Source organism: Ictalurus punctatus, chromosome 7 (genome assembly GCF_001660625.3).
Source record: "Ictalurus punctatus breed USDA103 chromosome 7, Coco_2.0, whole genome shotgun sequence".
Classification (NCBI taxonomy): Eukaryota; Metazoa; Chordata; class Actinopteri; order Siluriformes; family Ictaluridae; genus Ictalurus; species Ictalurus punctatus.
Window position 1 is genome coordinate 30,655,423 of NC_030422.2, and position 24,612 is coordinate 30,680,034.

General features: G+C 37.8%; 4 protein-coding genes and 1 long non-coding RNA gene across 6 annotated transcripts; 3 read left to right on the plus strand and 2 right to left on the minus strand.

Moving 5' to 3' along the window:
- Nucleotides 1–144: 144 nt before the first annotated feature.
- LOC128633064 (macrophage mannose receptor 1) lies at nt 145–5,393 on the minus strand. Its single transcript, XM_053681683.1, has 6 exons — nt 5,212–5,393; nt 2,493–2,531; nt 2,203–2,408; nt 1,734–1,917; nt 859–1,225; nt 145–781 (listed from the first exon to the last, which is right to left on the minus strand). The coding sequence occupies exons 2-5, from the start codon at nt 2,527–2,529 to the stop codon at nt 861–863; spliced, it is 792 nt and encodes a 263-aa protein (XP_053537658.1). The 5' UTR covers nt 2,530–2,531; nt 5,212–5,393; the 3' UTR covers nt 145–781; nt 859–860.
- Nucleotides 2,211–11,400, plus strand: LOC128633058 (tripartite motif-containing protein 16). Its single transcript, XM_053681656.1, has 8 exons — nt 2,211–2,301; nt 3,480–3,794; nt 5,740–7,073; nt 7,362–7,457; nt 7,723–7,953; nt 9,192–9,351; nt 9,728–9,787; nt 10,495–11,400. Exons 3-8 carry the CDS (start codon nt 6,492–6,494, stop codon nt 11,013–11,015), a joined length of 1,650 nt encoding a protein of 549 aa, XP_053537631.1. The 5' UTR covers nt 2,211–2,301; nt 3,480–3,794; nt 5,740–6,491; the 3' UTR covers nt 11,016–11,400.
- A 99-nt stretch (nt 11,401–11,499) lies between these two features.
- On the minus strand, nt 11,500–17,327 carry LOC108262449 (macrophage mannose receptor 1). Of its 2 annotated transcripts, none has more exons than XM_053681676.1 (6): nt 16,779–17,327; nt 14,035–14,073; nt 13,745–13,947; nt 13,273–13,459; nt 12,395–12,761; nt 11,500–12,317 (listed from the first exon to the last, which is right to left on the minus strand). In XM_053681676.1, exons 2-5 carry the CDS (start codon nt 14,069–14,071, stop codon nt 12,397–12,399), a joined length of 792 nt encoding a protein of 263 aa, XP_053537651.1. In that variant the 5' UTR covers nt 14,072–14,073; nt 16,779–17,327; the 3' UTR covers nt 11,500–12,317; nt 12,395–12,396. The 2 variants fall into 2 exon arrangements, with proteins under 2 accessions (XP_053537651.1, XP_053537650.1); XM_053681675.1 differs by having other exon boundaries at nt 13,745–13,950.
- On the plus strand, nt 13,453–15,492 carry LOC128633067 (uncharacterized). Its single transcript, XR_008396732.1, has 2 exons — nt 13,453–13,843; nt 15,026–15,492. It is a non-coding gene; the product is annotated as an uncharacterized LOC128633067 (long non-coding RNA).
- Nucleotides 17,328–19,258: 1,931 nt separating the features above from the next.
- On the plus strand, nt 19,259–24,600 carry LOC128633056 (tripartite motif-containing protein 16-like). Its single transcript, XM_053681654.1, has 6 exons — nt 19,259–20,116; nt 20,410–20,505; nt 20,774–21,004; nt 22,297–22,456; nt 22,833–22,892; nt 23,600–24,600. The coding sequence occupies exons 1-6, from the start codon at nt 19,535–19,537 to the stop codon at nt 24,118–24,120; spliced, it is 1,650 nt and encodes a 549-aa protein (XP_053537629.1). The 5' UTR covers nt 19,259–19,534; the 3' UTR covers nt 24,121–24,600.
- Nucleotides 24,601–24,612: the final 12 nt, after the last annotated feature.

Consider the following 24,612-nt stretch of genomic DNA (forward strand, 5'->3'; position numbering starts at 1 on the left):
CTGTGTTGATAAAGTAGCTAGCTACCCTACAAGCTTCTAAGAAAAAGTAGCTAGCTACACTGAAGGAGATTGTCAAAGTGAGGAAAATCACCTGGGATATTTTCATTTTATTGCACGGCTCTTTTATTGAACGAAATAAAACGTACCTGCTTTTTACAGGTAATGCCGGAATAGATTTAGCTTTTCTGTTTGTAAACCATTTTAAAAAGCAGTTAGTGTTACTTTACTAAAACATCGTCAAATAGAAACAGATACAAAGAGGGCTCACTAACGACTCTTGGTTCGGTTCATTTCTGGAAATATGTAACTAGCTAGATTCGTCACGCTACACGGGGACTTCGTGAAAGAATAGCTTGTTACAGGAAAAGCGACATTATTTGGAAATTAGCTCATCTACCACCATTCTGTTAAAAATGTGCTTAAGCTGGTAGCATTGCTACATGTAGCTAACTAAATCTCAACACTGCAAATCAAAAATATTAATGATACGCTAAACAGCTAAACAACGTATTACTGATAATAAAACACATCCCATGTGAACAAAAGGAAAGTCTCACATATTCTAGTTTTTAAACAGAAGCTAACAGTAAAGCTACTGAGAGCTATTTTGAAAGTAAAAGTTTGACCAACACCATAAAGAAACTCAACATTATTGTGAAATTCCTAAATAAATCGTTGTACTTGCATGTCCAAAAAATTAAGTGAAATGATGCTGAGAAAGAAATGTCTGGTCCTGAACTACGAGGATCCAGCTGAAGTTCATGCGGCCACTTCTAGTAGCCTATAAATAAGAAGAACATGAATCAGTTTCATTTCTCTGTGAATAATTAAGCAGTGACAAGTGTATAGATCTCTGACCTTCACTGGAAGGTGATACAGATGAAGTAGAGTTCGTGAGTCTGTGGCAGGCTGACCCACTTCTTACTCTCGGACAGAACCGCTCCGGTTCTCTCGACATCACCACAATCTTCCACTCCGGTTCCGTTACCTGGAGCCCAGTTTTGGTAGCAGATCATCTCTCCCTTCACCGAGTACCAGAAGCCCAGAGCGCAGGTGTGACGCAGGCCAATCCACATATCACTGGAGACATGTTTAGTGACTACTCCCACCCAGTCCTGCATTTCCTGCGAGTCAACAGAAACCAGGTCCACATGATTCTGTCTGCAGTACCTCAGGGCTTCTCGCCAGGTCTTCTTCTCAGTGATCACGGTGAGAGGAGTTCGTTCTGCAAGGAGAGAAGAAATGTGGAAATCATTTTTATTAAATATCTTAGTTAAATAATTGTGCCTTTGTGTTTTAAAATATTATACATATACATTATTTTGTAGTGTCCTTTTATATGAATTCATGTTCATTTTCCTCTTTCATTTTTTTTGTTCCAATTTAGGCATAACAACAGCAACATCAACCACTACTACTACTACTTATTATTATTATTATTATTATTATTATTGGTAGTAGTAGTAGTAGTAGTAGTAGTAGTAGTACCATTACTGTTGTTAATTATAATAGTAACATTTTTACTAAAACAAGAATTTTTATTAGAAATTTAAAATAATAGGCTTTATTTGCATCATACCTTCCATGGAGAAAATATACCTCAAAAGGCAATGAAAGAAAAATGAAAATAAAAATAAAATAGAGACATAATAACAGATGTCTGGTTTTCTGCATCTTTATTCATGTTCAGTTCCCGTGCAGTAAATCTATTATAACATTGTTGGGCTACTCACTTTTATAGCAGACAAATGAATGACGGTGATGGCAGCCTGCATCGTTCCATGTATTATTTCCACTGTAGACTTCCACACAGTTATCACCCTCCTCGTTGTTTGGCTCTCCATTCTGCCAGTACGTGTAGTTGTATGGAGCGCCATCTGACCAGTACCAGGACCTATTCTTATAAATGTGCCAGTACTAGGGAAAATTCATTCACATGTGTTAGAACCTCACAACACTTTTTTATGATAATTGTACAAAACAAAACTAAAAACAACTTGAAAGTTTCAGAATGAGTTTTAATGAAACAGAAATGTGGTTTTATTTAAATGAATTATTCTGCCAATGGTACAGATAATTGGTAATAATACATGGAAAATTCTCATTTTTTAAATGATTATACAAATAAATATATAAAAATATAATATACGGAATACATACATACATACATATCTATATCTATATCTATATATAATTGCTTACAGTCTTGTTTTGCTTCAGTCCTATCCAGAAGTTGCCTCCTTTACCCTTGAGAAGGTCTTTCACAGCATCCATTTCTTCTTGGTTCTCGATGGTGGCCAGGTCAGTGTAATTCTCTCTGCACCATGTCTGAGCTTTGCTCCAGTCTCTGTTCTCTTCCACCACATAAAACTGACGTGATGCGCTCAAAGCAGGAGCCCACAGTCCTGCTGGGATACGAATCTCTCATGAGCGTAGGAGTATGGTAATGAAACAGAAGAGAGTTTTACAGATTAAAAAAAGCTTAAAGTGACCTGACAAAAGCAGAATGAAGTTCACCGCTGAACCCATAACTGTGGAGAACAACAGAGAGGGAAAATTCAACATTAAACATTAGCACAATTCCTAGAGCTATTCATGTGTGTAATTTTCACGTGTATAATGTCACTAAATACATTTACATTTAATAAGGTAATGCTCAACCTTTACAGTGAGGACATTATGTATAATGTTAATGTTCACTCAAAAGCAGTTATGCAACAGATGGATCATGTTTCCATTTTAAAATCTTTTCAGATCTGATAGCACGAGGGATGTAACTGAGTATGAAGATAATATTTAAGATTAAACAGATTTCCTTAGGAAAGCATATACAGTGCCCTCCAATAAATATTGGCACCCTGGGTAAATATAAGCAAAGAAGGCTGTGTAAAATTGTCTTTATTGTTTAACCTTTTGATATTTTGTTCAAAGTATTCACAAACATACTCTGCTCTCATGATCTCAAACAATTGCAAACAAAACACAGGTTTTGTTTGCAATTGTTTGTTCTTTGTAGATGTGCAACAATTATTGGCACCCCTATGAATTCATATGAGAAAAATATATGTAAAATATTTTCCCATGGATATTTTACATTTCTTTAGTAAATCTGGACACAGCTTTAGTGCACCAGCTCATGGAAATCAAAAATCCAGTATCTCAAAATATTAGAATGATATTTTTGATTTCCACGAGCTGTAAGACATAATCATCAAGATTACTAAAACAAAAAAGACTTGAAATATTTCCCTTGATGTCTAATGACTCTAGAATATATGAAACTTCCCCTTTTTGAATTAAATTATGGAAAAAAGAACTTTTCCATTATATAATTTTTTTTTTAAATGCACCTGTGTGTGTGTGTCTATAGTGTCCTCCAGTAATATTGTATTAATAATTTTTATTCATTATTTGTATTAATTACTCATAATTTCATTGTAATTCCATCCATCCATTTTCTGTACTGCTTATCCTTACAGGGTGGCGGGGAACCTGGAGTCTATCCCAGGCAACATGGGGCACAAGGTGGGGTAAACCCTGGACATGGTGCCAAGCCATTGCAGGGCACAATCACACAGACGTGCACATACCACAGACACTTTTGGACATGCCAATCAGCCTACAGCACATGTCTTTGGACTGGTGGGGTAAACCGGAGTACCTGGATGAAACTCCCAAAGCACAGGGAGAACATGCAAACTCCACACACAGAGGGCAGTGGCAGGAATCAAAGCCCCAACCCTGGAGGTGTGAGGCAAGCGTGCTAACTACTAAACCACCATGCTCCGAGGAATGTAATTATTAACCTAAAATCTAAATTCCACATTGTGACTGTAAAGGTGCTCTGATGTGTGTGTGTGTGTGTGTGTGTGTGTGTGTGTGTGTGTGTGTGTGTGTGTGTGTGTGTCTGTCTCTGACTCTCTCTCTATGTTTTGTTTTGTCTTCCCTGGAAATCAGAATGACCTTCACTTTAACAAGTATTTCATTGTATTTGCGCTTCACACTTTTGTTGATGCTTTCCATAAAGTTCCAAGCAACAAAATGCAAATGAGCTAAAACACACCGCTCTGTAGTAGTTGTGTGTATTATACAAAAGGACAGATCAACTTTGAACCCCCAACACAATATCCAGTCCACCAGTCATTAGAGTATGAAATGTATTTTTAGCCTCCACACTGCACAGTATCTCTCATCAATACACAACTTTTCCTGGTCTTGTGATTATCAGAGTTTTACATCCGGGATGGATGAAACTTTCTGCTTTGACCTTTTTAAATCATCTTATTAAAAGTAGATCATTATATAGAATTAGATGATTGTTAAGGCTTTAACACATGGGTTCTCAGCTTTGGGGTAACCTCAGATGTGGATAAGGTCACAGGAGATTTTTACTGACTGTCATTTATAGTGTAGTTCTATTCATATAAACCTGATTTTTAGATTGGTAATAAGGTCTTTTTGTTTTACATTATTAAAAGTAAGCATTATTATAATTAAAATAAGATTAGCCTTCATTTGAATTAGACCATTAGAACTGTCATTGTAAACAACATGGCTTTTACACTGGACACTAGCAGCACACAGAGCAGATATTTAACAAGAAAATAAAAATCATTTTGGTTTAAAGATAGTAATACCACAAAATACAACATTCATGCTATATTTTATCCATAATCTAAACAGCACACGGGTAATGTTTCAGTCCGAAGTCTACTGCAGCATGAGCTGCTCTGGTATTGGTGATAAAACCCAAACTTAATGAGAGTTTGTTATATTTACAGAGGTGCTTGAAAGTTTTGAATTTTCTAAATTTCTGTATAAACATGACATATTTAAGGTACAAATAAGTATAACTATAAATATTTAAGGTACAAATATCTACAGTGCAGTTATTCACAGGAAGTATTACATTATCTAAAGCAAGCTGAAAGCAAGGTACAAGAAAAGAAAAGAAAAACATGAGTTTTCAAATAGAATGTACTGGAATGGTCATCTAAATACTTTTTCTCCAGAGCGCTAGTCATAACCCATTCAGTTGTCAGCTCTGTCAGTACACTAGAGTCATATTTCTAATTTAAAAAAATACTTTTTTTTCTGATTATTTGATTTATTATCAAATAAGTTAAACAAATCACTTAAAAAACTTGATAAACTAGTCCAGAGAGAAAAAATATTTAATAATTTGTAGAGTTAATAGAAGTTATTTCTTACCTGTTAGTGACTGGTGTGAAGGTGCTGTGGTCTGTGTGTCTCTGTCTGGCGTCTGCAGTATGTCTCTGTCTGGCGTCTGCAGTGTGTCTGTGTCTGGCGTCTGCAGTGTGTCTCTGTCTGGCGTCTGCAGTGTCTCTGACTGGCGTCTGCAGTGTGTCTGTATCTGGCGTTTGCTGTGTTCCGCCTTCTCTGTACCTCAGAATGAGCTTCACTTTTACAAATATTTCTTTGTTCTTCTCATCCCACTTTTTTTCTGTGCTGCTTTCCATAAAGTTCCAAAAACGAAAATGCAAATGAACTAAAATACACAGTTCTGCAGTAGATGTGTGCATTATCAGCTACAAAAAGATGATTCCACTTACAAACACCAATGCATTATTTATTCATTAGTCTGAATTATGTCTGTTAAATCCTGCGTGAATAAAATAACATTCGAGTATGAAATGTATTTTTAATCCGCTTTGCATTGCACAGTATCTCTTAGAAAAATACACTGGATTATCCCCTTGTGCTTTCTGTATGTTACAGGGCATTTCCTGATGTAGTTCTTATCAGTGTTTCTCATCTTGGATGGATTCAAATCTGCAGAGTCTTCTTTTTCCTCTTCAAAATCCCCTTATTAATTTATTCAGATCATTATTAACCCCTTATGGTACGAGCTCTCAGTTATGGGGTCACAATCCAACATTATAGATGAGATGCAGACTGTAGTTCTATGCAAATAAACCAGATCTAAAGAAGATTTCATAATAATTAAATTGTGCAGAAACACAATTTTATCAGGAAGTAAAAACAAATTGGGAAGGGTTCTACCAGGTTACTTGTAGTCAGCAGTTAAGGGAAATCACATAAGGATCGCAGCCTAGTTTATACAGTAGACTTTGTGAAAGTATCATTTATTCTCTTTCAAGGTAATGTGACTTATCCAGTTCATTAGTAAATAGAATAAATGTGTGAGCTACAGTAGACTGTATTCGAGCAGTATGCAGTCTTACAGGCAGAGCACACACACAGTGGATATTTGTGGTAACTTCCCTGTCCTTTGTTGGGACACACACCCTCCCATTTCCTCTCGCCCTCCCTCTCTCTCTTAACCACTCCTTTTCACTTCAGCAGAAGTGAAACTAAAACTCCTCCGTCCTTGTGTGTGTGTGTAACTGAGTTAGCTGTCTGAAAATTTTTTAGTTTTTTTCTTTCTTTCTTCTTTTTACCCTTTTGGTTGACATTACAACCCAGATTTTATGTCACACGTCTTTTCTTTTTGAACTGAGCAAAGTGAAATGGCGGAGACGAATATTTTAGGACTTCAGGATCAGTTCAGCTGTCCAATCTGTCTGGATCTACTCAAGGATCCAGTGACTATTCTCTGTGGACACACTTTCTGTATGGTGTGTATTAATGGCTGCTGGGATCAGGAGGATCAGAAGGGAGTCTATAGCTGTCCTCAGTGTAAAGAAACCTTCACTCCAAGACCTGTTGTGAGTAAAAACGCTGTTCTGGCTGAAGTAATGGAGAAACTAATGATAGAACACCAAGCTAGACGTCCTGCTCACTGTTCCACTGTAACTGAAGAGTGTGATATCTGCACTGGGAAAAAATCCAAAGCCATCAAGTCCTGTCTGGTGTGTCTGGCCTCTTTCTGTGAAACTCACCTCCAGCCTCACTATAAATCTCCTGCCTTTAAGAAGCACAAGCTGGTGGAAGCCTCCAGACGACTCCAGGAGCAGATCTGCTCTCAGCATGACAAACTGCTGGAGGTTTACTGTTGCAATGATCAGCAGTGTATCTGCATGTTGTGTATGTTAGATACACATAAAGGACATGATACAGTATCAGCTGCAGAAGCAAGCGCTGAGAAAAAGGTAAAAAAAAAATAAAATAATAATAATAATTAAAACCAACCAACCAAAAGTTAGACATTCAAGGTTCAGCCATGCAGTAAACAGTAGCAAGACTTCACAAAGAGTGCTATCTAACAGGCAGTTTAAGCCGAGAAACAAAATGGAGGACAAATTGCTGTACAGGCAGTTCAGAACTCTGGAAAGGTTGCCCTCTTGTGGTCATAGGGAGGACTGTTCCATCCTGTCTCCTAGATGTTTAACACCCACCACACTGGAATTGGCTGAGTTCTGAGTTTTGTCTTTATCTAGAAGCAGCTGTTGAAGACACAGAGAAAATGTCAGCAGAGAATCTTGGATAGAGAGAAGGAGCATCAGGAGCTATCAGAAGCTGTGGAGTTTTATGAGGTGAGTTTAGATTTTATTGGAAGAACAACCCTGCTTTAGGATCAGTCAGGATTCTCCATCAATCACAATCTACCAGCCAATCATTTTCTGAAAACAGTCAGAAATTGCTGTTTCGACATAATTCTTATTCAAACTGAGAAGTAAATATATTTCTTTAGTCAATTATAATAATAATGATTAATATGTAGCTGTTTACAGAGTTAATTCTTACAGGGAGGCCTGCTTTAGCTTTCCTTCCTCTCTTTGTCTTTGCGTCTCCTAACAGCGCTCTGCACAAAAAGCAGTTCAGGAAAGTGAGAGGATCTTTACGGAGCTGATCAGATCCATCGAGAGAAGACGTTGTGAGGTGACAGCGCTGATCAGAGCTCAGGAGAAAGCTGCAGTGAGCCGAGCTGAAGAAGTCATGAAGCAGCTGGAGCAGGAGATTGCAGAGATGAAGAGGAGAGACTCTGAGCTGGAGGAGCTTTCACACACGGATCCCATCCATTTCCTCCAGGTAACATTACGGATTCTGCAGTCCGATTGGTCGGATGGTGTTTTCTATAAAAGCAGCTCTGACAATAGCGTAGCTGCATATCACAGGTGTATAGGAACCTGATCATTATGCTACATCATTGTTCATTTGAGTCTCCAGTGTCAGCACTTTGGTACAGTCTGTACGTGTTCCTCAACAAGAGTCTTTTCTGTCTTATTACCTTCAAGAGAAACATGATCTGTTATTTTTAATAGATAAAATCTTGTAATGGTTGGAAGATTGCGGTTGTGTAAGAGGAATAAAACAGTTCAGAGCAGACTGTTAAACTAAAACTCTTGGGGTGGGAACAGTAACTCCACTCCATGTTGTATTATTCATAATATTCCATACACATTGTCTACACTGTACTTACACATACCCGCACAGTATATCCAAAAGTATTGGAACAGCAAGGCCAATAGTTTCTGTTTTTGCTATACACTGAACTCATTTGGGTTTGAGATCACGGGATGAATATGAGACGTCAGAGCAGAATTTCAGCTTTCGTTCCCTCATATTTTCATCTAGATGTGTTAAAAAAACTTAGACCATGGCACCTTTTTATTTGAACCCACCCATTTTTCAAGTGATCAAAAATATTAGAACAGGTGTTTCTTTTGCCAATTTTTGCGCCCTGTTAGTGGCGCTGAATGTCTACTCTTGGTTTGAGCCCTTGGATGCACCTGTGAAGACTGCATTTGTTGTTAAAAAGGATAAACAATGAGGAAGGACAGAGAGCTGTCTATGGGAGAAAAGCAAGTCATTTTGAAGAAAAGAGGGAAAACCTGTCAGAGCCATTGACAAGAACGGGGCATAGCCATTACCAATATATAGACTGTCCTGAAAAAGAAAGAATCCACCAACAAGCAGACATCAAACAGCCAGCCAATGAAAAAAACAGCAGTTGATGACAGAAAGATTGTGAGAGCTGTAAAGAAAAACCCCAAAATAACAGTCAGTGACATCAGCAACAACCTCCACAGGGCAGGGGTGAAGGTATCACAATCTACCTTTGGAAGAAGACATAGAGAGCAGAAATATAGAGGCCATACCACAAGATGCAAACCACTCATCAGCAGTAAGAATCAGAAAGCCAGAGTGGAATTACAGAGATGAGCCACAAAAGTACTGGAACTATTATATATATATATACACACACAATTGATACCATATATTATTATATAGAATATTGTATATAATTTCTTTGATTTTCATTGTAGAGTTTCCCCTCTCTTTTGGACATTCCTGGATCTGCAGACGTACACTCCATCGAGCTCAGTCCTTTCCTCTCTCTTGAGGATGTAACAGCGTTTGTGTCTCAACTGAGGGACAAAGTGGAAAAGTTCTGCTATCAGGAGTTCAGAATGGTATCAAATGCAGGTAAATCACTGGAAAGTTCTGGAGAGAATTTTGAGAGCTCCATGCACTAGCATAAGTAATATTTCTGACTTGGGGGATAATGGACTACTGAGGTTGATCTGACTTCTTGGTTTGATCAATGGCTTTTGAAAAGTATATATTCTTAAGACAAAAGGTTCTTCAAAGGTCCTTTGGATGGGTCACGGTTCGACTTTCTAAAGTATTTCTATGTGGAGTGTTTTTCTCTAAGGTAAACAGGGTTCTATGTAGAAACTGTGAATGTTCTCCCAGAAGAAAAAGCTGAAAGTCCTTTAAAGGGTGTTACATTTAATATAAAGCATACTGAAATAATGACCATTACTATACTGTAATTTAGTTTACTTTTTTCTTCTTGCAGTAAAAGAAATCCAGATTATTCCTCTTCCTGAACCCAAAAGCAGAGAAGAGTTCCTACAGTGTAAGTTTCTTTCTTCAACACACCACAAACACATTCTCTGTACATGTTATTAAGTGCACAGGAACAATGGGATTCTAGGGCCCGTATGCGTATTTATTTAATTTAAGGTTTACATGGTTTTAAATGATAAGATTGGGTGTCTTTTATCTTTTAGTAGAGTTGCATCTAAATAATCGTTTGGCTAAAAAGCTCGAAATATTCCCACCAGATGCCAATCAATCAGTAAATCCCCTGCACGGTCACAGCAAAGGTCATTTACTTTTAATGACACCAACAAAACTCCATAAAAGGTGAATCTCACAGAGAACTGAAACCGATAAAATGACAACTAAACGGCGAAAGAGCGCCCCCTAAGCATGACTTCCTCCTTTTATAGCATGCCAATACTTTTGTCCTAATTGAACGGCTAGTCTTTTTCTCTTAATTTATGGCTTATTTTGGAACTTTAACATGAAATGACTGGTTTTCCACAAAATTATCATTAAATTGGCGTGTGTAATGGAAATAAGCGATTTGATCTGAGTCTCCTTATACCTAAATTTACACTAAACTCAGTGCGAAACAGAACAAACGAATTTTATCTCTGAAACAACTGGACATTCATGACCACCACCTTTCCTGTGTGAATGATCCTGCAAATGATTTAGGAATAAATTAGTTTGTATCCAGTTTGATAAACGAGGCCCGTTGTGTTTCATCTCCATCAGATTCCTGCCAGTTCACACTGGACCCGGACACGGTAAATAAACACCTCTGTCTGTCTGAGAGGAACACAGTGGTGACCTGCAGTGAAACACCACAATCCTATTCTGTTCATCCAGACAGATTTGACTGTTATCTCCAGGTGTTGTGTACAGAGAGTGTGTGTGGACGCTGTTACTGGGAGCTCGAATGGAGCGGACATCATGGCGTTTCTATAGCAGTGTCGTATAAAAACATCAGCAGGAAAGGAAAAGGTACTGAATGTTTGTTTGGCCGAAACGACCAGTCCTGGAGATTGTTTTGCTATCCCTCCTGCTACTCGTTCAGACACATTAAAAAAGAAATTAAAATCCCAGTAATGCCCAGCTCCTCTAGAATAGGAGTGTATGTGGATCACAGGGCAGGGATTCTGTCCTTCTACAGCGTCTCGGACACGATGAAGCTCCTCCACAGAGTTCACACCACGTTCACTCAGCCTCTTTACCCCGGGTTTGTGGTTTGTAAAGGATCAGCTATTAAACTGTAATCATCAGAGACATTTATGAAATAAATTGTTTATCTAGAATGGATGCGAAATCGTTAACTTTGACGAACAATTATTGTTTTTCATTGTAGTTATTCTTACTTTTTGATATTATCAGTATTGTATGGAATTTATCTTTCAGACTTACTGGGGCCTTTTAATCATTTCTCAAGATCCATGTGTTAATGAAAACCTCCTCATTGGACATTTATTATGTCCAGGACTGTGTTTGCAGGGCTAAAGAGACAGTGTTATCTTTGCGCTGACCTGGAATGGGATGTTCAACAAGCACATAAGGACGTGATGGTCAGGCGTCCACATACTTTTGGCCATGTAGTGTAATTCTGATATGTAAAAAAAAAAAAAAGATTAAAAACCATAAACAGTGTATCTGGTTACTTTATTTATTTGAAAAAGCTTAGGAAAGAACAGCAATGTACAAATCAACAATGTTGGAGAAGATACATTGTGACTGTAACTGGTCAAGCTACAAGGCACTCATGATTTCAATGATCAATCACTACTGTGTTGATAAAGTAGCTAGCTACACTACAAGCTTCTAAGAAAAAGTAGCTAGCTACACTGAAGGAGATTGTCAAAGTGAGGAAAATCACCTGGGATATTTTCATTTTATTGCACGGCTCTTTTATTGAACGAAATAAAACGTACCTGCTTTTTACAGGTAATGCCGGAATAGATTTAGCTTTTCTGTTTGTAAACCATTTTAAAAAGCAGTTAGTGTTACTTTACTAAAACATCGTCAAATAGAAACAGATACAAAGAGGGCTCACTAAACGACTCTTGGTTCGGTTCATTTCTGGAAATATGTAACTAGCTAGATTTGTCACGCTACACGGGGACTTCGTGAAAGAATAGCTTGTTACAGGAAAAGCGACATTATTTGGAAATTAGCTCATCTACCGCCATTCTGTTAAAAATGTGCTTAAGCTGGTAGCATTGCTACATGTAGCTAACTAAATCTCAACACTGCAAATCAAAAATATTAATGATACGCTAAACAGCTAAACAACGTATTACTGATAATAAAACACATCCCATGTGAACAAAAGGAAAGTCTCACATATTCTAGTTTTTAAACAGAAGCTAACAGTAAAGCTACTAAGAGCTATTTTGAAAGTAAAAGTTTGACCAACACCATAAAGAAACTCAACATTATTGTGAAATTCCTAAATAAATCGTTGTACTTGCATGTCCAAAAAATTAAGTGAAATGATGCTGAGAAAGAAATGTCTGGTCCTGAACTACGAGGATCCAGCTGAAGTTCATGCGGCCACTTCTAGTAGCCTATAAATAAGAAGAACATGAATCAGTTTCATTTCTCTGTGAATAATTAAGCAGTGACAAGTGTATAGATCTCTGACCTTCACTGGAAGGTGATACAGATGAAGTAGAGTTCGTGAGTCTGTGGCAGGCTGACCCACTTCTTACTCTCAGACAGAACCGCTCCGGTTCTCTCGACATCACCACAATCTTCCACTCCGGTTCCGTTACCTGGAGCCCAGTTTTGGTAGCAGATCATCTCTCCCTTCACCGAGTACCAGAAGCCCAGAGCGCAGGTGTGACGCAGGCCAATCCACATATCACTGTAGACATTTTTAGTGACTACTTCCACCCAGTCCTGCATTTCCTGCGAGTCAACAGAAACCAGGTCCACATGATTCTGTCTGCAGTACCTCAGGGCTTCTCGCCAGGTCTTCTTCTCAGTGATCACGGTGAGAGGAGTTCGTTCTGCAAGGAGAGAAGAAATGTGGAAATCATTTTTATTAAATATCTTAGTTAAATAATTGTGCCTTTGTGTTTTAAAATATTATACATATACATTATTTTGTAGTGTCCTTTTATATGAATTCATGTTCATTTTCCTCTTTCATTTTTTTTGTTCCAATTTAGGCATAACAACAGCAACATCAACCACTACTACTACTACTTATTATTATTATTATTATTATTATTATTATTGGTAGTAGTAGTAGTAGTAGTAGTAGTAGTAGTACCATTACTGTTGTTAATTATAATAGTAACATTTTTACTAAAACAAGAATTTTTATTAGAAATTTAAAATAATAGGCTTTATTTGCATCATACCTTCCATGGAGAAAATATACCTCAAAAGGCAATGAAAGAAAAATGAAAATAAGAATAAAATAGAGACATAATAACAGATGTCTGGTTTTCTGCATCTTTATTCATGTTCAGTTCCCGTGCAGTAAATCTATTATAACATTGTTGGGCTACTCACTTTTATAGCAGACAAATGAATGATGGTGATTGCTGCAGCCTGCATCGTTCCATGTATTATTTCCACTGTAGACTTCCACACAGTTATCACCCTCCTTGTTGTTTGGCTCTCCATTCTGCCAGTACGTGTAGTTGTATGGAGCGCCATCTGTCCAGTACCAGGACCTATTCTTATAAATGTGCCAGTACTAGGGAAAATTCATTCACATGTGTTAGAACCTCACAACACTTTTTTATGATAATTGCACAAAACAAAACTAAAAACAACTTGAAAGTTTCAGAATGAGTTTTAATGAAACAGAAATGTGGTTTTATTTAAATGAATTATTCTGCCAATGGTACAGATAATTGGTAATAATACATGGAAAATTCTCATTTTTTAAATGATTATACAAATAAATATATAAAAATATAATATACGGAATACATACATACATACATATCTATATCTATATCTATATATAATTGCTTACAGTCTTGTTTTGCTTCAGTCCTATCCAGAAGTTGCCTCCTTTACCCTTGAGAAGGTCTTTCACAGCATCCATTTCTTCTTGGTTCTCGATGGTGGCCAGGTCAGTGTAATTCTCTCTGCACCATGTCTGAGCCTCGCTCCAGTCTCTGTTCTCTTCCACCGCATAGAACTGACGTGATGCGCTCAAAGCAGGAGCCCACAGTCCTGCTGGGATACGAATCTCTCATGAGCATAGGAGTATGGTAATGAAACAGAAGAGAGTTTTACAGATTAAAAAAAGCTTAAAGTGACCTGACAAAAGCAGAATGAAGTTCACCGCTGAACCCATAACTGTGGAGAACAACAGAGAGGGAAAATTCAACATTAAACATTAGCACAATTCCTAGAGCTATTCATGTGTGTAATTTTCACGTGTATAATGTCACTAAATACATTTACATTTAATAAGGTAATGCTCAACCTTTACAGTGAGGACATTATGTATAATGTTAATGTTCACTCAAAAGCAGTTATGCAACAGATGGATCATGTTTCCATTTTAAAATCTTTTCAGATCTGATAGCACGAGGGATGTAACTGAGTATGAAGATAATATTTAAGATTAAACAGATTTCCTTAGGAAAGCATATACAGTGCCCTCCAATAAATATTGGCACCCTGGGTAAATATAAGCAAAGAAGGCTGTGTAAAATTGTCTTTATTGTTTAACCTTCTGATGTTTTGTTCAAAGTATTCACAAACATACTCTGCTCTCATGATCTCAAACAATTGCAAACAAAACACAGGTTTTGTTTGCAATTGTTTGTTCTTTGTAGATGTGCAACAATTATTGGCACCCCTATGAATTCATATGAGAAAAATATATGTAAAATATTTTCCCATGGATATTTTACATTTCTTTAGTAAATCTGGACACAGCTTTAGTGCACCAGCTCATGGAAATCAAAAATCCAGTATCTCAAAATATTAGAATGATATTTTTGATTTCCACGAGCTGTAAGACATAATCATCAAGATTACTAAAACAAAAAAGACTTGAAATATTTCCCTTGATGTCTAATGACTCTAGAATATATGAAACTTCCCCTTTTTGAATTAAATTATGGAAAAAAGAACTTTTCCATTATATATATATATATTTTTTTAAATGCACCTGTGTGTGTGTGTCTATAGTGTCCTCCAGTAATATTGTATTAATAATTTTTATTCATTATTTGTATTAATTACTCATAATTTTATTGTAATTCCATCCATCCATTTTCTGTACTGCTTATCCTTACAGGGTGGCGGGGAACCTGGAGGCTATCCCAGGCAACATGGGGCACAAGGTGGGGTACACCCTGGACAGGGTGCCAAGCCATTGCAGGGCACAATCACACAGACGTTCACATACCACAGACACTTTTGGACATGCCAATCAGCCTACAGCACATGTCTTTGGACTGGTGGGGTAAACCGGAGTACCTGGATGAAACTCCCAAAGCACGGGGAGAACATACAAACTCCACACACAGAGGGCAGTGGCAGGAATCAAAGCCCCAACCCTGGAGGTGTGAGGCAAGCATGCTAACTACTAAACCACCATGCTCCCAGGAATGTAATTATTAACCTAAAATCTAAATTCCACAATGTGACTGTAAAGGTGCTCTGATGTGTGTGTGTGTGTGTGTGTGTGTGTGTGTGTGTGTGTGTGTGTGTGTGTGTGTGTGTGTGTGTGTGTGTGTGTGTGTGTGTGTGTGTGTGTCTCTCTGTGTTGTGTTCTGTCTTCCCTGGAAATCAGAATGACCTTCACTTTAACAAGTATTTCATTGTATTTGCGCTTCACACTTTTGTTGATGCTTTCCATAAAGTTCCAAGCAACAAAATGCAAATGAGCTAAAACACACCGCTCTGTAGTAGATGTGTGTATTATACAAAAGGACAGATCAACTTTGAACCCCCAACACAATATCCAGTCCACCAGTCATTAGAGTATGAAATGTATTTTTAGCCTCCACACTGCACAGTATCTCTCATCAATACACAACTTTTCCTGGTCTTGTGATTATCAGAGTTTTACATCCGGGATGGATGAAACTTTCTGCTTTGACCTTTTTAAATCATCTTATTAAAAGTAGATCATTATATAGAATTAGATGATTGTTAAGGCTTTAACACATGGGTTCTCAGCTTTGGGGTAACCTCAGATGTGGATAAGGTCACAGGAGATTTTTACTGACTGTCATTTATAGTGTAGTTCTATTCATATAAACCTGATTTTTAGATTGGTAATAAGGTCTTTTTGTTTTACATTATTAAAAGTAAGCATTATTATAATTAAAATAAGATTAGCCTTCATTTGAATTAGACCATTAGAACTGTCATTGTAAACAACATGGCTTTTACACTGGACACTAGCAGCACACAGAGCAGATATTTAACAAGAAAATAAAAATCATTTTGGTTTAAAGATAGTAATACCACAAAATACAACATTCATGCTATATTTTATCCATAATCTAAACAGCACACGGGTAATGTTTCAGTCCGAAGTCTACTGCAGCATGAGCTGCTCTGGTATTGGTGATAAAACCCAAACTTAATGAGAGTTTGTTATATTTACAGAGGTGCTTGAAAGTTTTGAATTTTCTAAATTTCTGTATAAACATGACATATTTAAGGTACAAATAAGTATAACTATAAATATTTAAGGTACAAATATCTACAGTGCAGTTATTCACAGGAAGTATTACATTATCTAAAGCAAGCTGAAAGCAAGGTACAAGAAAAGAAAAGAAAAACATGGGTTTTCAAATAGAATGTACTGGAATGGTCATCTAAATACTTTTTCTCCAGAGCGCTAGTCATAACCCATTCAGCTGTCAGCTCTGTCAGTACACTAGAGTCGTATTTCTAATTTAAAAAAATACTTTTTTTTTCTGATTATTTGATTTATTATCAAATAAGTTAAACAAATCACTTAAAAAACTTGATAAACTAGTCCAGAGAGAAAAAATATTTAATAATTTGTAGAGTTAATAGAAGTTATTTCTTACCTGTTAGTGACTGGTGTGAAGGTGCTGTGGTCTGTGTGTCTCTGTCTGGCGTCTGCAGTATGTCTCTGTCTGGCGTCTGCAGTGTGTCTGTGTCTGGCGTCTGCAGTGTGTCTCTGTCTGGCGTCTGCAGTGTGTCTCTGTCTGGCGTCTGCAGTGTGTCTCTGTCTGGCGTCTGCAGTGTGTCTGTATCTGGCGTCTGCAGTGCGTCTGTATCTGGCGTCTGCTGTGTCCCGCCTTCACTTTACCTCAGAATGAGCTTCACTTTTACAAATATTTCTTTGTTCTTCTCATCCCACTTTTTTCTGTGCTGCTTTCCATAAAGTTCCAAAAACGAAAATGCAAATGAACTAAAATACACAGTTCTGCAGTAGATGTGTGTATTATCAGCTACAAAAAGATGATTCCACTTACAAACACCAATGCATTATTTATTCATTAGTCTGAATTATGTCTGTTAAATCCTGCGTGAATAAAATAACATTCGAGTATGAAATGTATTTTTAATCCGCTTTGCATTGCACAGTATCTCTCAGAAATATACACTGGATTATCCCCTTGTGCTTTCTGTATGTTACAGGGCATTTCCTGATGTAGTTCTTATCAGTGTTTCTCATCTTGGATGCATTCAAACCTGCAGAGTCTTCTTTTTCCTCTTCAAAATCCCCTTATTAATTTATTCAGATCATTATTAACCCCTTATGGTACGAGCTCTCAGTTATGGGGTCACAATCCAACATTACAGCTGAGATGCAGACTGTAGTTCTATGCAAATAAACCAGATCGAAAGAAGATTTCATAATAATTAAAATGGTCATGATTTAAAACCATAATTAAAAGTGAGTGTTGTTATAATTAAAATTTCATTAGCCTTCATCTTCATTCAGTGCATGTAAACTGTCATTGGAATCAAAGTGGCCTTTACACTGAACACTAGAACACTCGAATCACGCAGAACAGCTACAGTATTTAAAACAAAATAACATTGTTTTTCATGGCAGGGTTATGGTTTTAGGCTAGAGACACAGAAAATACAATATTCATGCTAGATTTTATAGTGTATGTCCATAATCTAAGCAGCACATGGGTGATATTTCAGTCTGTAGTTTACTGCAGTAGAGCTGCTCTGGTGTTGGTTAAAATCCAAAATGAATGAAAGTTCTAACTGTTCAGAGCGTAGAAGTGAAACTCTACCTAGATTAACTTCATATCATCATATGCAGTGATAATGCATGTTTATTAGATGTACAGATATTTCCACATTATATTTACGAAACCAGAACAAAAATGAAGCGGTATGGCCAGAAGTCCAGTATGTGGACACCTGACCATCACACCCATATGTGGTTCTTCTCCAAACTGTTTCTAAAAAGTTGGACGAACACAACTGTATAGAATGTCTTTATATACTATCACATTACAATTTCCCTTCACTGGAACCAAGAGACCCAAACCTGTTCCAGCATGAAAACGCCCCTGTGCACAAGGCGAGCTCCATGGAGGCATGATGTGTTACGGTTGGAGGAGAAGAATTCGAGTGTGCTGCACAGAGCCCTGACCTCAACTCCACTGAACACCTCTGGGATGAACTGGAACACCGACTGCACCCCAGACCTCCTCACGCAACATCCGTACCTGAATTCACTTGTATCAGGTGAGTGTACAGGGTAAACACTAAGGTTTAAAGGTTTAAAATGACCATGAGTATATTTTATCAGGAGTTCAGCTGACGATCTCTGCTCTAAAACTGTTCAGTGTACGTTATTTATTCTGACCTGCATGTTGACAATGAAGACCAGGAGTCTCAGACTGAGGCGTCACTACACTGTTTTATCCTGGATGTTGTTATCCCAGGTACGTTTTTGAAATTTGTGATTAAAATCTATTGCCGCAACTCCCTCATCATTTTTTCCTGTTTTTACTTTTCCTGTTGTTTTGTAGACTTTATTAACTTTCCTTGGAGATTTACAATAAACTCCATACATTTTAGAGCTATATCATCTTTAGAAACAAAAACATCAGCAAAGTTTTGTAGGAATCTGCGTAGGAAACATTTTAACTGACATTTAATAGACTAATAGTCTAATACACCGAACTAATAAACTTCATTACATTTAACACATCAACAAGCAGCAATGCAGCGGCTCCTTCCTGTCATGCTGCTTTATAGCTTTGTTAGTTTCCTAGTGACGTTATCGGACAGCTGGGATGTTTATCTCGGTAGCGTGTATCGCTAGTTTTTGCAGAAACACAATTTTATCAGGAAGTAAAAACGAATTGGGAAGTGTTCTACCAGGTTACTTGTAGTCAGCAGTTAAGGGAAATCACATAAGGATCGCAGCCTAGTTTATACAGTAGACTTTGTGAAAGTACCATTTATTCTCTTTCAAGGTAATGTGACTTATCCAGCTCATTAGTAAATAGAATAAATGTGTGAGCTACAGTAGACTGTATTCGAGCAGTATGCAGTCTTTCAGGCAGAGCACACACACAGTGGATATTTGTGGTAACTTCCCTGTCCTTTGTTGGGACACACACCCTCCCATTTCCTCTCGCCCTCCCTCTCTCTCTTAACCACTCCTTTTCACTTCAGCAGAAGTGAAACTAAAACTCCTCCGTCCTTGTGTGTGTGTGTAACTGAGTTAGCTGTCTGAAAATTTGGAGTTTTTTTCTTTCTTTCTTCTTTTTACCCTTTTGGTTGACATTACAACCCAGATTTTATGTCACACGTCTTTTCTTTTTGAACTGAGCAAAGTGAAATGGCGGAGACGAATATTTTAGGACTTCAGGATCAGTTCGGCTGTCCAATCTGTCTGGATCTACTCAAGGATCCAGTGACTATTCTCTGTGGACACACTTTCTGTATGGTGTGTATTAATGGCTGCTGGGATCAGGAGGATCAGAAGGGAGTCTATAGCTGTCCTCAGTGTAAAGAAACCTTCACTCCAAGACCTGTTGTGAGTAAAAACGCTGTTCTGGCTGAAGTAATGGAGAAAATAATGATAGAACACCAAGCTGCACGTCATGCTCACTGTTCCACTGTAACTGAAGAGTGTGATATCTGCACTGGGAAAAAATCCAAAGCCATCAAGTCCTGTCTGGTGTGTCTGGCCTCTTTCTGTGAAACTCACCTCCAGCCTCACTATGAATCTCCTGCCTTTAAGAAGCACAAGCTGGTGGAAGCCTCCAGACGACTCCAGGAGCAGATCTGCTCTCAGCATGACAAACTGCTGGAGGTTTACTGTTGCAATGATCAGCAGTGTATCTGCATGTTGTGTATGTTAGATACACATAAAGGACATGATACAGTATCAGCTGCAGAAGCAAGCGCTGAGAAAAAGGTAAAAAAAAATAAAATAAAATAATAATAATAATTAAAACCAACCAACCAAAAAGTTAGACATTCAAGGTTCAGCCATGCAGTAAACAGTAGCAAGACTTCACAAAGAGTGCTATCTAACAGGCAGTTTAAGCCGAGAAACAAAATGGAGGACAAATTGCTGTACAGGCAGTTCAGAACTCTGGAAAGGTTGCCCTCTTGTGGTCATAGGGAGGACTGTTCCATCCTGTCTCCTAGATGTTTAACATCCACCACACTGGAATTGGCTGAGTTCTGAGTTTTGTCTTTATCTAGAAGCAGCTGTTGAAGACACAGAGAAAATGTCAGCAGAGAATCTTGGATAGAGAGAAGGAGCATCAGGAGCTATCAGAAGCTGTGGAGTTTTATGAGGTGAGTTTAGATTTTATTGGAAGAACAACCCTGCTTTAGGATCAGTCAGGATTCTCCATCAATCACATCAATCTACCAGCCAATCATTTTCTGAAAACAGTCAGAAATTGCTGTTTCGACATAATTCTTATTCAAATTGAGAAGTAAATATATTTCTTTAGTCAATTATAATAATAATGATTAATATGTAGCTGTTTACAGAGTTAATTCTTACAGGGCGACCTGCTTTAGCTTTCCTTCCTCTCTTTGTCTTTGCGTCTCCTAACAGCGCTCTGCACAAAAAGCAGTTCAGGAAAGTGAGAGGATCTTTACGGAGCTGATCAGATCCATCGAGAGAAGACGTTGTGAGGTGACAGAGCTGATCAGAGCTCAGGAGAAAGCTGCAGTGAGCCGAGCTGAAGAAGTCATGAAGCAGCTGGAGCAGGAGATTGCAGAGATGAAGAGGAGAGACTCTGAGCTGGAGGAGCTTTCACACACGGATCCCATCCATTTCCTCCAGGTAACATTACGGATTCTGCAGTCCGATTGGTCGGATGGTGTTTTCTATAAAAGCAGCTCTGACAATAGCGTAGCTGCATATCACAGGTGTATAGGAACCTGATCATTATGCTACATCATTGTTCATTTGAGTCTCCAGTGTCAGCACTTTGGTACAGTCTGTACGTGTTCCTCAACAAGAGTCTTTTCTGTCTTATTACCTTCAAGAGAAACATGATCTGTTATTTTTAATAGATAAAATCTTGTAATGGTTGGAAGATTGCGGTTGTGTAAGAGGAATAAAACAGTTCAGAGCAGACTGTTAAACTAAAACTCTTGGGGTGGGAACAGTAACTCCACTCCATGTTGTATTATTCATAATATTCCATACACATTGTCTACACTGCACTTACACATACCCGCACAGTATATCCAAAAGTATTGGAACAGCAAGGCCAATAGTTTCTGTTTTTGCTGTACACTGAACTCATTTGGGTTTGAGATCACGAGATGAATATGAGACGTCAGAGCAGAATTTCAGCTTTCGTTCCCTCATATTTTCATCTAGATGTGTTAAAAAAACTTAGACCATGGCACCTTTTTATTTGAACCCACCCATTTTTCAAGTGATCAAAAATATTAGAACAGGTGTTTCTTTTGCCAATTTTTGCGCCCTGTTAGTGGCGCTGAATGTCTACTCTTGGTTTGAGCCCTTGGATGCACCTGTGAAGACTGCATTTGTTGTTAAAAAGGATAAACAATGAGGAAGGACAGAGAGCTGTCTATGGGAGAAAAGCAAGTCATTTTGAAGAAAAGAGGGAAAACCTGTCAGAGCCATTGACAAGTACGGGGCATAGCCATTACCAATATTTAGACTGTCCTGAAAAAGAAAGAATCCACCAACAAGCAGACATCAAACAGGCCAGCCAATGAAAAAAACAGCAGTTGATGACAGAAAGATTGTGAGAGCTGTAAAGAAAAACCCCAAAATAACAGTCAGTGACATAAGCAACAACCTCCACAGGGCAGGGGTGAAGGTATCACAATCTACCTTTGGAAGAAGACTTAGAGAGCAGAAATATAGAGGCCATTCCACAAGATGCAAACCACTCATCAGCAGTAAGAATCAGAAAGCCAGAGTGGAATTACAGAGATGAGCCACAAAAGTACTGGAACTATATATATATATATATATATATATATATATATATATATATATATATATATATATATATATATATATATACACACACAATTGATACCATATATTATTATATAGAATATTGTATATAATTTCTTTGATTTTCATTGTAGAGTTTCCCCTCTCTTTTGGACATTCCTGGATCTGCAGACGTACACTCCATCGAGCTCAGTCCTTTCCTCTCTCTTGAGGATGTAACAGCGTTTGTGTCTCAACTGAGGGACAAAGTGGAAAAGTTCTGCTGTCAGGAGTTCAGAATGGTATCAAATGCAGGTAAATCACTGGAAAGTTCTGGAGAGAATTTTGAGAGCTCCATGCACTAGCATAAGTAATATTTCTGACTTGGGGGTTAATGGACTACTGAGGTTGATCTGACTTCTTGGTTTGATCAATGGCTTTTGAAAAGTATATATTCTTAAGACAAAAGGTTCTTCAAAGGTCCTTTGGATGGGTCACGGTTCGACTTTCTAAAGTATTTCTATGTGGAGTGTTTTTCTCTAAGGTAAACAGGGTTCTATGTAGAAACTGTGAATGTTCTCCCAGAAGAAAAAGCTGAAAGTCCTTTAAAGGGTGTTACATTTAATATAAAGCATACTGAAATAATGACCATTACTATACTGTAATTTAGTTTACTTTTTTCTTCTTGCAGTAAAAGAAATCCAGATTATTCCTCTTCCTGAACCCAAAAGCAGAGAAGAGTTCCTACAGTGTAAGTTTCTTTCTTCAACACACCACAAACACATTCTCTGTACATGTTATTAAGTGCACAGGAACAATGGGATTCTAGGGCCCGTATGCGTATTTATTTAATTTAAGGTTTACATGGTTTTAAATGATAAGATTGGGTGTCTTTTATCTTTTAGTAGAGTTGCATCTCAATAATCGTTTGGCTAAAAAGCTCTAAATATTCCCACCAGATGCCAATCAATCAGTAAATCCCCTGCACGGTCACAGCAAAGGTCATTTACTTTTAATGACACCAACAAAACTCCATAAAAGGTGAATCTCACAGAGAACTGAAACCGATAAAATGACAACTAAACGGCGAAAGAGCGCCCCCTAAGCATGACTTCCTCCTTTTATAGCATGCCAATACTTTTGTCCTAATTGAACGGCTAGTCTTTTTCTCTTAATTTATGGCTTATTTTGGAACTTTAACATGAAATGACTGGTTTTCCACAAAATGATCATTAAACTGGCGTGTGTAATGGAAATAAGCGATTTGATCCGAGTCTCCTTATACCTAAATTTACACTAAACTCAGTGCGAAACAGAACAAACGAATTTTATCTCTGAAACAACTGGACATTCATGACCACCAGCTTTCCTGTGTGAATGATCCTGCAAATGATTTAGAAATAAATTAGTTTGTATCCAGTTTGATAAACGAGGCCCGTTGTGTTTCATCTCCATCAGATTCCTGCCAGTTCACACTGGACCCGGACACGGTAAATAAACACCTCTGTCTGTCTGAGAGGAACACAGTGGTGACCTGCAGTGAAACACCACAATCCTATTCTGTTCATCCAGACAGATTTGACTATTATCTCCAGGTGTTGTGTACAGAGAGTGTGTGTGGACGCTGTTACTGGGAGCTCGAATGGAGCGGACATCATGGCGTTTCTATAGCAGTGTCGTATAAAAACATCAGCAGGAAAGGAAAAGGTACTGAATGTTTGTTTGGCCGAAACGACCAGTCCTGGAGATTGTTTTGCTATCCCTCCTGCTACTCGTTCAGACACATTAAAAAAGAAATTAAAATCCCAGTAATGCCCAGCTCCTCTAGAATAGGAGTGTATGTGGATCACAGGGCAGGAACTCTGTCCTTCTACAGCGTCTCGGACACGATGAAGCTCCTCCACAGAGTTCACACCACGTTCACTCAGCCTCTTTACCCCGGGTTTGTGGTTTGTAAAGGATCAGCTATTAAACTGTAATCATCAGAGACATTTACGAAATAAATTGTTTATCTAGAATGGATGCGAAATCGTTAACTTTGACGAACAATTATTGTTTTTCATTGTAGTTATTCTTACTTTTTGATATTATCAGTATTGTATGGAATTTATCTTTCAGACTTACTGGGGCCTTTTAATCATTTCTCAAGATCCATGTGTTAATGAAAACCTCCTCATTGGACATTTATTATGTCCAGGACTGTGTTTGCAGGGCTAAAGAGACAGTGTTATCTTTGCGCTGACCTGGAATGGGATGTTCAACAAGCACATAAGGACGTGATGGTCAGGCGTCCACATACTTTTGGCCATGTAGTGTAATTCTGATATGTAAAAAAAAAAAAAAAAGATTAAAAACCATAAACAGTGTATCTGGTTACTTTATTTATTTGAAAAAGCTTAGGAAAGAACAGCAACGTACAAATCAACAATGTTGGAGAAGATACATTGTGACTGTAACTGGTCAAGCTACAA

Bases quoted from the DNA above. Each gene is read 5' to 3' on its own strand.
- LOC108262449 (XM_053681675.1), bottom strand. From the start codon at position 14,071: ATGGGTTCAGCGGTGAACTTCATTCTGCTTTTGTCAG. The intron at 13,951-14,034 runs GTCACTTTAAGC...TTCGTATCCCAG, and splicing joins CTTCATTCTGCTTTTGTCAG to CAGGACTGTGGGCTCCTGCT. The intron at 13,460-13,744 runs GTAAGCAATTAT...AATTTTCCCTAG, and splicing joins GACTGAAGCAAAACAAGACT to TACTGGCACATTTATAAGAA.
- LOC128633064 (XM_053681683.1), bottom strand. From the start codon at position 2,529: ATGGGTTCAGCGGTGAACTTCATTCTGCTTTTGTCAG. The intron at 2,409-2,492 runs GTCACTTTAAGC...TTCGTATCCCAG, and splicing joins CTTCATTCTGCTTTTGTCAG to CAGGACTGTGGGCTCCTGCT. The intron at 1,918-2,202 runs GTAAGCAATTAT...AATTTTCCCTAG, and splicing joins GACTGAAGCAAAACAAGACT to TACTGGCACATTTATAAGAA.
- LOC128633058 (XM_053681656.1), top strand. From the start codon at position 6,492: ATGGCGGAGACGAATATTTTAGGACTTCAGGATCAGTTCAGCTGTCCA. The intron at 7,954-9,191 runs GTAACATTACGG...TTTTCATTGTAG, and splicing joins ATCCCATCCATTTCCTCCAG to AGTTTCCCCTCTCTTTTGGA. The intron at 9,788-10,494 runs GTAAGTTTCTTT...CATCTCCATCAG, and splicing joins CAGAGAAGAGTTCCTACAGT to ATTCCTGCCAGTTCACACTG.
- LOC128633056 (XM_053681654.1), top strand. From the start codon at position 19,535: ATGGCGGAGACGAATATTTTAGGACTTCAGGATCAGTTCGGCTGTCCA. The intron at 20,117-20,409 runs GTAAAAAAAAAT...GTCTTTATCTAG, and splicing joins AAGCAAGCGCTGAGAAAAAG to AAGCAGCTGTTGAAGACACA. The intron at 22,457-22,832 runs GTAAATCACTGG...TTCTTCTTGCAG, and splicing joins CAGAATGGTATCAAATGCAG to TAAAAGAAATCCAGATTATT.